This window comes from Nicotiana tomentosiformis, chromosome 4 (assembly GCF_000390325.3).
Source record: "Nicotiana tomentosiformis chromosome 4, ASM39032v3, whole genome shotgun sequence".
NCBI classification, from domain to species: Eukaryota; Viridiplantae; Streptophyta; class Magnoliopsida; order Solanales; family Solanaceae; genus Nicotiana; species Nicotiana tomentosiformis.
In genome coordinates, this window is record NC_090815.1 from 95668908 (window position 1) to 95681605 (window position 12698).

General features: G+C 35.2%; 3 protein-coding genes across 3 annotated transcripts; 1 reads left to right on the plus strand and 2 right to left on the minus strand.

Moving 5' to 3' along the window:
• Positions 1-4775: 4775 nt before the first annotated feature.
• Positions 4776-5249, minus strand: LOC104118293 (embryogenesis-like protein). Its single transcript, XM_018778305.1, has one exon. It carries the CDS (start codon positions 5247-5249, stop codon positions 4776-4778), a length of 474 nt encoding a protein of 157 aa, XP_018633821.1.
• Positions 5250-6124: 875 nt separating this feature from the next.
• On the plus strand, positions 6125-7063 carry LOC104118294 (uncharacterized). The gene has a single exon (XM_009629514.4). The coding sequence runs from the start codon at positions 6399-6401 to the stop codon at positions 6744-6746; it is 348 nt and encodes a 115-aa protein (XP_009627809.1). The 5' UTR covers positions 6125-6398; the 3' UTR covers positions 6747-7063.
• Positions 7064-7344: 281 nt separating this feature from the next.
• On the minus strand, positions 7345-10293 carry LOC104118295 (uncharacterized). Its single transcript, XM_009629515.4, has 3 exons — positions 9871-10293; positions 8570-8734; positions 7345-7689 (listed from the first exon to the last, which is right to left on the minus strand). Exons 1-3 carry the CDS (start codon positions 10174-10176, stop codon positions 7591-7593), a joined length of 570 nt encoding a protein of 189 aa, XP_009627810.1. The 5' UTR covers positions 10177-10293; the 3' UTR covers positions 7345-7590.
• Between the last annotated feature and the right edge of the window lie 2405 nt (positions 10294-12698).

Consider the following 12698-nt stretch of genomic DNA (forward strand, 5'->3'; position numbering starts at 1 on the left):
TCCATTTTTATGCTGAGATTTTACTTTTTAGCTTAAGCTGATTAAAGTTGCATCATATGTGATTTTAATCCACCATAGATAAGAGGAATATTTAAAAAAAAAAAAAAAAAAAAAACTACACAAAACAAAAGGCAGAGAAACTCTGAAAACCAAAGATCACTGTTCATGTAATGACAGTAATTGTCAGCTTTTCAAACATAACTGGTACAATTCAAGTTTTTAAGTTACAGGGAAGATTTTAAAGTTGTGGTCTTGTGCATGCCCATTACTGCTAGAATTATATTGCTAATGTCCTCTTTATCTTCAAGAACAGCAGTGAGCAGTTAGCTGAAAAGTTAGGAACAAAAGATGGATAGAGTAATGTATGCGTTAGACGCATGTTATTTTTCCTCAGACAAAAATTTTGTATTAAGTGGCGAGCATAAAGGGGTGGACCAATTATTCAACAAGTTTCGTACTGTGCACCAATGGCAGGAGACTTCTCGGTAATCAAATGGGCCGAGGAAGGAAATATAAGGCTATATATAGATATATTTTTGGGTGGTTTGTCCCTCTACTTGATAATTCTTCTTTTCTTTTGGGGAAGTTGATAAAAAGATAATGCATACTTCATTTTTTCTCTCTCAAGATTTATATGATACAATAAAAAAATCTTTCTGAAAGCAGCCATGGGCACCTTAGCTCACCCATTTTTTTTATTTTTATTTTTGTGTTGAAAATTTCAGGCAGGATTTATGGAATAATTCATTGAAGGTATTCAAAGTCAAGATCACATTTTCTGAATCTGTGGAAACAGAGAGAGCACTTCATAATTTGGACACATACTAAACTGTCTGAAAGTTTGCCAATATAGAGACAAAAGAGCAAAGGGGAACACAAATGCCATGTTCTGTGAAGGAAAAAGTGGAGGGAGCATTTAGACAACTCCCACTATTTGACCTTAAAGTTTCAATACAAACTCACTTACTTTTCCAATGCTATATTCCAAACAAGTAGTTTGTAATTTCCCGAGAAGTGCTTAAAATGAATTTCTGAACCATGCCAAAAAGTGATAACATCACAACCATTTAACTCGAAATTACCAGCAAAGAAAGCAAAAATTTGTGCAAATTAAATCCATGTATAAACTATTGTAGCCAAGAAAAGATGTTTGATGAATCTTATGAACACTAATGCAGGAAATAATACAGTATTTGGTTGGCCAGATAAGAAATAATAATAATCGCTTGACTAATGTGGCATTTTGTTGTCTGCTTGAGTTAAATAATATCCACGTTAAGTTATGCAAAAAATCTATGATGCGGGATAGAATGTGGAATAAAAATGTGTATTACTAATATGCGGATTAAACTACTTAAAGACAAAAGCGGACATTAAAGTGAGTAATCTGTACACTACAATTCCCTCATTAAAAATCAGAACACAAGTACACAACAATGCATAACAATCTTTTCATTATTTTTCACCCCATAAACAATACCTACACTATAATCTTTGCACAGTTAGTATGTGGACCAAATAGCCTAATAGAACATAGTGGTTACGTACAAATGATTCTTATATCAAGACTAATTTGCATATTTATGTAGGACCGAGTAAGCAAATAAGGGGGAACAAACAGATGTAGACCATGCCTTCATCTCCATTATGCACGACTTAAAGGATAGGATATATGTGATATCTGATACTAGTAACTGCACATAAAAAAAAATACTATTAAAATTTCTCTATTTGGAAGAATGGTCTGGTCAAAACCAAATCTAATAAGATCCTGGAATTCAGTTTTAGCTTCTTTGTCAGTTTCTCCCCATCATTTCCATCACTTCTTTGATGATGACTCTGTCCATATGCAATGTATATACTTTTGGAAACAAAAAGGTGTAGCAATAATTGCAACTAGAGATAAGACTCAGAAGAAGTAAAAATTGCAGAAATACCAATAAAGAGATAGGTAATGCAACCAAGAATGCCCAAAATGAAATGATTGAATGTACCAAATTATTTCAAGGACTTAAATTAGAACAAGCAGTGGGCACCTATGTATACAAATAGGTGGTACAAAATTATTCATATCAATAACTACTTGGGAAATAGACTTCAATATGATGATAACAACTTTAAGATATTCTGAACAGAAATGAACATCCATCCTCATCGTTCATACAAATTCACTTGCTCAATTTGGCAAAGAAAGGAGGAGGTTCAAATATCTAGGTCAATGAATAACATGTTTTAGGACTTTACTTAAAAGCATAACTGGCAAGCTTAATGCAGTTATTAAGATTTAGCGAGACAGAAGACAAGTGCCTTGGCAGGACTTCACAGGTTAAAATTTGAGTAGGTACAAGTAGTTTGTAGAGTTGAAATACTTGAGCTCCTATGGTTATGCTGAAGGCTCTTCCCATATTTTTTCACGCCAACATTAACCCTGAAAAAAATATGATTATCATTTATCAGCTCATCCATATCACAATGCACAAATGTGGAAAATCTTTGCTGCCTCTGATTCTCCCAGAACAAACTTTAATCGCTATAGTTCTGCTAGTTTTTAATGCCAAGAAATCTACCAAGAATCAGTGAATCAGACGCCAATAAGGATTCCAATTAAAACAGCTCCAGTTACACATTTAAAATGAACATATCAGTCCCAAGGAAGCTCAGTACAGCAGTAGACAACCATGGATCGCCAGAGGCCAAAAAATAGGAGAATATGGTGATTTCTGCTCCTACTAATTTACATAATCATTTGAGCCAAAATAAAGAGGAAGAATATATCATTCTTCATTTAAGAACCGCATACCCGTTACTCATGTATTTAATTTTTAGTTCTGATAAGTGATAATCCTGTATTACGTACATTGAATATAAGTACCTAATAAGTGCATGGTCAATGAATGCTTGGTCTTTTTCGAATGAAGTGCCAGGGTGCTGTTCTATATGCAACTAATGATTTCTTCACACATCTGGTGAAATGAAATTGAAGCCGTAGCCTTGCAAGACAGTTTCAGACTAAAAGGACATGACTACTTCCATACGACAATGATCTTTTCAACTTAAAGGAGTAAGTAATTAGCCAACTTCAACCAATATAGCAAGATTGGGCCATCTATCCATTATCACATACAGTAAACATCTTCTAACTGGGGCTTTCGCGAACACTAACGAAGGGAAGAGGAGGTTTATGGAAGTGCATTAGCAGACTATGGGAAGAATTTTTAGATTATCTAAATTGGAAGTTAGAAATGGACAAAGAATCAAGTTTTGGACAGATTTATGGATAGGGGATGAGTGTCTGAAATCTAGATTCCCTAATTTGTTCACTTATTCTGTTAACTGGGGCAGTACCATGTCTGATTTCTACTCAGATACAGGTTGGCAGGTAGTTCTCAGAAAGAATTTGGATGATTAGGAAGTTGAGGATGTTTCCCAATTGCTGCAGCTAGTAGGACAGGTTGCAATTGATCATAACAAGGTGGACTCTTTGATTTGGACTGCCAGCAAGGATAGGACATTCTCAGTGAAAAGCTGTTACAACAGGTTGATAGAACAGTCAATCACAGAGATAATAACTGGCCTTGGAAGATTATTTGGAAAACCAAAGCTCCAGTTAAGGTAGATTGCTTTGGGTGGATTGCAGCCTGGGGAGCCTGTTTGACTCAGGATAATTTGCAGAAAAGAGGCTTCAGTCTGTGCAATAGGTGTTATCTATGTGAAGAAGAGCAAGAATCAGTGAACCATCTCCTTCTTCATTGCAGAGTATATGGGCAATGCTGGGATCTATTTTTTAGCATCTGTGGTATTTCTTGGGTGATGCCTCAATCTGTGCAGGGCTTATTAGAAGCTTGTCGATCTCAAAGGGCACCTAGAAGGCTGAAACAGATGTGGAAAACCATTCCATTGTGCATCCTATGGACCTTATGGCTGGAAAGAAACAAGGCTTGTTTTGAAGGACATAGAAATCACATTATTAGAATTTTATTTGAAATGGGACATAGAAATCACATTATTAGAATTAAGAATATGTCTTCAGAATCTGTAATTTTTGGTGCAAATGTAGTCAGTTAGGAAATCTGAATCATTATATGGAATTTCTGGAGGTGTTAGAAGGGGAAGAACAATTTGCTGATGTTGTAATTTGGGATGTTTTCTGTATCTTTTTATACCATCTTGGTACCTTATAAATAAATATTTACCTTATCAGAAAAAAATCAGATGCTTCCTGTGATGCTACATTTTTAGTAGGAAAGTTTTTACAAACATTAAGTTCTTTCCATACTATTGTCGCTTAGGTCTATTAATGAAAAAAATGTTTAAACTTGCAACTAGTTGTGAGCTTTAGTTGAGAGAGGAGCAGACTCTTGTCAAAATTGAGAATCAGTCAAATATACAGATGGTACACACAACTTTTTCCTTTTTTTGGATAAGTAGAGAAAGTACATACAAATTGGTAGACATATAAGCAACATTTCATGATATGAACTAGAGCTTGTATCTGAACTCATAACAGCTTCGTAAAATTACTCTATATCAAATTCATAGTGAATAGGAATATGCAATGCAAATTAATCTACCGGAAAAAGATGCCTCAGAAAAGCGCATCTTACAACATAACAATCAGACAAAAAAATCTTTAAATTCAAGCTAACAAGTCAGACACAATTATACAGTTACACTTGATTCCAATCATTAGCATTTGCATTGCATGGAAGTTATTAGTATACATGACCAAATGAATTAAAAAATTTTAAAAATAAACCACAAATAAAACATACCATTCACTCATTCAATTGCTCAAGCTCAGCCTTCAATTGCTCAATCTTAAGCCCCATAGACCTCTGAATCACTCCTTTTTCACTCTCTGACAGGTTTTCCAACAACCCATAATACAAGTCAAGAACTTCCTTAACAGCAGCACGAGCACATTCAGCTTCTTCGTTAAAATACACAGTTTCTTTGGATTCCATAGCTGATTCTATCTCCTCTCTTGCCTCTGCAAACTTGAGGTTAATTTTATCAACTTCTTTATCAGTGTCAACACTGTATTTCCTTACATTCTGCGAAATTATGAACTGGGTCGATGAATTTGATCTCGTTGGACCAAGAAAATGTCTGGCTTTCGTGAGGTTTACGGATATAATTGAGTCAGATGTAAGAGTTGTTAAGGAAAAAGAAGATTTGGGTACTGTTGATTTCTCAAAAGGGTGTTTGAGAAGCGATTTGCAGAGAGAGATTGATGAACGTCGATGCATTTTGATTGAGAGAGCGAGCAAGAACGCAAAGGAAAATGAAAAAGAAAACCCTTTCCTTTGCTGTTCTTGATGGGGTAACTAAACCCCGATCTAGTGATTTTTAATGGGCTGAAAAAGAATTTGGTGAGCAAGAAAGGCCCATGTTCCCACTTACAATTTTGAGAAATTTATAATTTTTAGCCTCTCCAAATAATAATAATAATAGCTGATAAATGTATATTGTTTGTATGAAGGTATATATATATATATATATATATATATATATTAATTATGTAATATTTTGCCGGGGAATGCGATTAGTTTCGCCCGACCGGCCAATTTTGAATTTTGCCATGCATTTTTTGGAAATAATGTTGTAATCTTGGTAGGGTTCGGACAATATTTGGTTACACATTGACCCCTCGACTGAAACTATTTACATCCGTTAGCCAATATAAATAAAATTATACACTAATTGCACATTTACCGGCTATTTATTTGGGTGGACGGCTATACAATGTAAAAACCCCAAAAATGTACTTGAAGAAACGGGAAAAGTTGAAAAATCAGTATTTTAGTGAAGTACACCTTAAACAAGTTTTAAATTACTATGTACTATTTGTAAATACTTATGGTCAAACGGGTAATTTTTTTGTATGGGATGTTCCTGAGGGGACAATCCAAGTGGATTTGGTTGAATTGGTAACTATAGTTCCAATTGCAACTTTTTGACTATCAGATTGCTTTTGCTAGGACGAATTACACACACGTGTTCGAGATCAAAAGTAATTTGGATCAGGTAGAAGTGATTAGCCACATACATTTTCCCTCTGCAAAGTTGACAAATAGGACTTCTTCAGATTCTTTGTTATCTATTTTGAGAAATTGGATATGTTTAACTGAACCCACAACTAAGTCTCCAAAACCACTTCACTTTATTAACTATTGCTTCAAATCTTGGACCAAACTGTAGATTATGCAACTAATCTCCAAACTCAACAACCCCAATTCATCCATGCAACTTACATAAGCACATACCCTTAAATAACACCAGTCGTCCAACTTAGAAACAAGCTACAAGGAAAGGGAGAACCAATACATCTCGCGCTACCAACTAGAAAAATCCCATCAAGATAGGTTGAATCGACGACTTAATTATATACTTATTTCATGGCTCGCACACTAGTACTCTTGGAAAACAAGTTCACTAGCCTATCTCAACTAGTTGCAAGCCATTCGAGGAAATGGAAGCGCAAATGGAGAGCATGTTATGGCTATGGTGATGAACATGATCCTGTTATTCAACTCAGCAATGAAGAGATTGATCAGAGTTACTATTTTGGAGAAGTTGATCCAAACACATGTAGTGGAGAAGTCTCTGCAATCTGGAAGAAGAATATAATCATGGGAGGGAAGTGCCAGCTTCCTGAATTTTCTGGTGTCATAATTTATGATACTGCTGGGAATTTAGTTAATCCCAAAAATCCACGCCCTCTTGCACTTCCATGGAAAGAATAATGTCCCTTGCATTCATAAAAATGATGAATATTGCTCTAATATTTATTATGTACTGGTTGTTTATTTCCTTCTTTTCTTTCTTTTTATTGTTCTTAAATCTATTGAGAACCAAGTGACTTAATAATGATACTCTCTCTCTCTCTCTCTCTCTCTCTCTCTCAATGTTTATAACTTGCCTAACTTATTAACCGTTGAGACTGAACAATTGCATAGGCTGAAAATTTGGATATATTGAACTCAAAATATATTGTACAAGACAGGGAAGAAAAGAAAACCTTTTTACTACAAATGAAAAGTAAGATCTAAGGCAAAGTGGTTCATATGCCTAGTTTACCTACTTGACGAAAGGGAACAAAATGTCTTATCAGTAATTCAATTATCAGTATTTTCTAAGTACATCAGATTTCATAGTATCTAGTTATTTTGCAGGTTCATCAAGTGTTGGTCAAATAGAATAATCTACGTCAGTCAAACGAATTTCAGAAAATTGAAATGCCGTTGAGTTCTAATAATAGTTACTCCCCTACTAAAATACAAATTACTAACCATACAGGCGCGCACACAACAAAACATAGAGACAGGAAAATGAGGGATAAAGTTTGCGAAAACTATTCAATTCTTATGTATTTGAGAGGAGCCACACACTGAATATGCAGGTGTAAGTATATTAGAATATAAACTGGACGAGGGCAAGGGGGCGGGGCAGGGGCCCGGGTAAAGGGGAAAAAATGCTTAGAACTGATCCTTTGCAGTCCCTCTGTTTCACAAAATAAGGAAATTGGCACCTCTTCATCAGCAAAAGGTTGAATGTATCCATCAAATAAAGAATTTTCCTTGTATGGAATCAACTGTACATCTCAGGTTTGAGGACCCCCACGTAGGGTAAGTTCCTATAAAGCTCAGCAAAATCTAACCCATAGCCAACCACAAAATAATCTGGACACTGCATGCAAATTAAATGACGAATGATAAATAAAAGGTTACTTACTTGAACCAAGATTCCCAGTGCGGAATAGAAAGTTATAAGTAAACATTTACAAATAGAAGAATGGAGTTTCAATTAATCTTTTTCTGCAGGAGGAAAGGGGAAGGGGGATGTAGGAGGCTAGGAGCTATCCAAACACAAACTACATCTTTCTTTCTAGACATGCTGTTGTTATAGGCTGATTATCCATCAAAATAGCAACGAGTCTAATCTATTGTAATGCTATGTTTCAATATTTGATTTGCCAATAGTATCTTCCTGTGATATCGGTTAGCGACATGCAGAGAAATCTCAGTTTCTCAATTTAATTATGGGGCAAGAAAAGAACTAAAAATGTAGTATCATTTTACAAAACCAATGCCAACTTTTTCTCTATTGCATAAATGGTCATCAACCAATGTAGTAAACCAACCTCTTTGTCATGAAAGTTACTGGCTGCTATAACAATGAATAATTTCAAGTCTTCTCATGCGGAAGGGACATATTAAGAAAGCACATAAACCGTAGAAGCATATATCAAATACTTGCCAATTTCACAGTGTGGACAAGAAAATTTGCTACTGCAATAAGTCTTTCATAGGTGGAGAGAGATTAATCTTTCCTTTTTCATGAATTAAGAGTTAACTTAAAGGTTCTCGAAATATGCTTTTTTTTCCCCAAATAAAATGCTTTAGCTCTTTAGATTAGGCAGGTGATTGCTACAGTCTCCCCTTCTCGTTTTACTTCGTTTATTTTCTGTTAGACAGTCTGGGAAGCAGAACGCAACTATGATAAAAGAAGCATTGCCTTTTTTTTCCCCTGCTAGACAAGATAAAGCAAAGAGAATGTTAGAGATTACCTCAAAACCACGGTAGAACTTCCCTTCTCCGACAAGTTCAAAATTAACCTTCCTCTTTGATGGTTTATCAAGGAGAGTGCACACTGATATGGATGATGCCCCTTTAGATTTCAAGTGTTCAATGAGGCACGACAACGTGTTTCCTGTATCCACAATGTCCTCAACCTGGAGAAATGTCAGAAGAGCCATGATTATCAGCTCAGATTCAACATGTTTCAAAAACAATAATTAATCAAATAAAATGTCAGTATGCTGATATGCAGGTTCATTTTAGATATGGTCACCAATACAATTTTACAACTTAAACACAGGATTCACGAGTCCGACCGATAGGTAAGGCTAAGTTGAAAGAATCTTCATGCTCCAAGCACGTAACAAAACTTATATATACTGCAACTCACACACAACACAAGCTAATGGTTCGCTTATAAATCTGAAAATTGAGGAAGGGAAGGGGAAGACTGAGACAACCAAATAGCAGCAGTTATGACGACAATAGATGGGGACACGACAAATTAACCAGCCAAGATACTTGGAGAATGAAAGCTCGACCAAGAGGACCCTAATACACACTTTGGCAGGATCTCCCCTAAATCCTAAATGGTAGCAAGATATTCTACTGGAAAACGTGTACCTTATGTTAACTAAGATGTACACGTGATCTTTTGTCAAGTCATACATGCAACATCTCAAATGTAAAGGGACTTAAAAATCCAGTCACAAAGAGCAATTTTCTTGCTTCCCCCTAGTTATAAACAATCTTTCTGTATGTGCACCCACATCAGGTGATTTCCATTTTCTACCTTTCCAGCAAAAATGTGTAAATGGAGAAGTGCTTAGGGTGTGTTTGGTAATGATGGAAAATATTTTTCGGAAAGCACTTTCCAGAAGAAACTTTGTCTTACTATCCAACCCTCTAATGTTTAGAACTATTTCAAATGGACACGATAAGAGAAAAACATAAGCGAAGAAAGTCATCTTTCACTCTTTTATGGAAAATATTTTCAAGAAAGGTATCTTTTGGTGTTTGGTGGCCAAAAAATGTTGGATTCATACCAAGCACACCCTTAGTCTTGCAAAGATTTCCATAAAGTGACACAAACAGAATACTTTTATAAATTACAACAGTTTGAATTATGATGTACAAAATTTCAGCTGCTAGAACTGAAAAAATAAGTATAACCAGTGAATAAAGATTGCATTTTTAATTATCTCAATTGCACGTATATATCTCAAACTGATGAACCCTAACATACCAAAAAAAGGAATTCTCCCAAACACTATAATTAACAAATTCATACCAAAATCACATGCTTTCCAGTAACATCAATTTTCAAGTCGCAAGAAATCTTGGGTTTGCCATTGGATACAGTACCAGAGCCGTACGATTCAACCCGAACAAAATCAACGGAAATGGGAAGTTTGATTTTGCGAACAAGGTCAGCTAGGAACAGAAAAGCACCAGTGGCAACGCCAACGGCGACCGGAGCGGATTTACAAGAAGAAAAGTTGAGGGTAATTTGGGAAGCAAGCTCAGAAAGTCGTCGAGAAATTTGCTGCTCTGTCCATAAAACTTTTTCTATATGATCCTCCAAATTGGTAGCCATTGATGCCTAAGGGGCAGAATCAGCAATAGAATAAATGAAGGAATCTTTTACAATAGAATCAGCAATAGAATTGCCTGCAACTTTGGGGATAGGGTTTAAGGGCCTTTTAATGAGTTTTTTAATTACTTCATACGTAACACATTGATTATTAAATATTCTCTAAATGTCTTTTGTTTAGATTTTGTTGGAAAATATGCTTTTGCATTAATTTAAGTTTTTGGTAACCAAATTGTAGAGATTTTTTTGTAAACAAAGTTATTGAAGTTCATGTCTAGTAATCACATCAGACCAAGAAACTAATTGGGAAAATGTCTAAAATTATTCATCTACTATGGTATATTGTTTACTTCTGTCGTCCGTTATACTTTTTATCCAATCTAGTCCCTGCCGTTAATCAAGTTTTAAAAATTATCCCTAACCCTAACGTTTTGACATTATGGCAGTTGACCCCCTCAATTTCATCCATGTCAGCTATCATATCATCGACCCCACCAAATTAAAACCCCACAGACCCATCGCATTCCCGTCTACAAAGAATTAGGGCTCACACGACCCCAATTCTATTTTCCTCGGCCTTCAATGTCGCAAGGAAGCTCTTCTTCCCAAATTAGGTGTCGTTGTGGCATCATTGCAAACCACTTCACTTCAACGACTCCATTAAACCCTAGAAGGCGATTTTATAAATGTCTGAAGCCTAATGTTAGTGATTCTCTAACAAAAGCTCTAAATTATTATCACTTTGCTCTAAATTATAGTCTAATAATAAAGATCTTAGTTTCTTCTCTAGTTTTTTTGTCTTCGACAGAATCGTTCTTGTGGTTATTTTGAATGGGAAGATGAAATCTCGTTGAATAGTGATTTGGTTACAACTAAAGATCTAACATCATCTTTGGAAGCGATTAAAAATGATAGGGATAAATTGAAAGAAGAATTAATTGCCATGGAGGCTCTACACCAAGCTGAAGCTGTAAAATTAATGAAATTGAAAGAGAAGGTTTTGAAGGCGAGGATGATGCTTATGATTTCATGGGCACTTTTTATTGGATTTGTTGCGGCGTTGATGATAAAGTGAATGTTGGTGAATCTTGTTGATGTCTATTGTTGTGATCATTTTTTAGTGAATATGTTTTGTTTTCAGTTTTCTTCTCATTTGAAATTGGAAGAGAAGGTGTTATGTATATTATTTTGAACCGTTTACATTAGTTAATGTAATTTCAATATTTATGTATTTTGTGTATGTATTCGAGGGCACCAATTGTGATGAACCTGATATATTATTAGTTGATGTTATGGGCTGATGAACATAGCAGTTACAAAAGCATACACATTGTATGTGTTGAAGGCATTGTCTCTGTCAAAATCAAGATAGTTTTTAATGGTGATGAACCTACAGATTCCTAAATCTTGGACAATGAAGGGGTTGGACAGCATCTATAACAATGAAACGAACACTTAAACCATTCATAAACGAACACTTAAACCATTCATAAACTAATAGTTGGACAATAAATAGGAATGAAACGAACACTTAAATTCATAAACTAATAGTTGCTTCATCACAAATGGATGTCACATTAACACCTCAAAACAATATCACAAACAAGTGACAACATGACATCCAAGTTTCTCCAACTAGACAGTCAAACTACATTAAACCCCAAACAAGGGGATGTCACATTATCACCCCAAAAACCTACACAACCAAGTGATAACATAACATCCGAGTGAACATGTCACTAACTAAACAGTCACACAACCAAAAATAACAAGTTTACTTGGCTAACAGTAATTACATCACAATTAAAAATATACAATCATAATAGAGTTCAATAGCTCCATATTTTAGAACATCATATTGCATTAAGTCTGCTTCTTCCCATTACCCTTATTTGCTTCCAACTTGGCCAATCTTTGTTTGTTAAGTTGGTTACCAATAATAGCATTTTTTTCATCACCTCAGCTTCATGTTCATTAATCATGTTCATCGCTTTGATTCTAATATCCTTAAACATCTTAATGATTGGCTTGTGCCTTGCTTGTAAGATCCATGCATTGAATGACTCAGTCAAGTTGTTGTCCACAGACTGGTTCTTGTAAACAGTATCAAAGAATGCCCTACTCAAATATTTTGGTAGATACTTTAAAAAATCCTCAGCAACTTCCTTTCCATCATCATCTACTTGACTCACACTCTTTATCTGATCTTTGAAGTCCTTTTCATAAGTACTTCATGCAGCCCGCCAAAAGAATTTTTTGTACTCATCAAAACCCCATCTCCTACACCAATTTGCTTTTATATGTCTTACACAAAATCTGAAGTGTGACTCAGGAAGAACAGTTTGGATTGAGTCAATCAACCCCCACAAATATCAGTAAATATTATCAAATAACAGTACAAAAAAACTAAGAAAATAGCTAAAAATAACAGTACAAATAAACAGTACATACCTTCTGTATATCTGATATAAATGTGATTCCTCTACCTATTTTGAGGTCTAGTAAAGTCTGCAGGTGACCTAAGA

Coding starts and splice junctions, on each gene's coding strand:
- LOC104118293 (XM_018778305.1), bottom strand. CDS start 5,249: ATGCATCGACGTTCATCAATCTCTCTCTGCAAATCGCTTCTCAAACAC.
- LOC104118294 (XM_009629514.4), top strand. CDS start 6,399: ATGGCTCGCACACTAGTACTCTTGGAAAACAAGTTCACTAGCCTATCT.
- LOC104118295 (XM_009629515.4), bottom strand. CDS start 10,176: ATGGCTACCAATTTGGAGGATCATATAGAAAAAGTTTTATGGACAGAG. Junction 8,735..9,870: donor CTGGAAAGCATGTGATTTTG/GTATGAATTTGT, acceptor ACATTTCTCCAG/GTTGAGGACATTGTGGATAC. Junction 7,690..8,569: donor AGTTCTACCGTGGTTTTGAG/GTAATCTCTAAC, acceptor ATTTGCATGCAG/TGTCCAGATTATTTTGTGGT.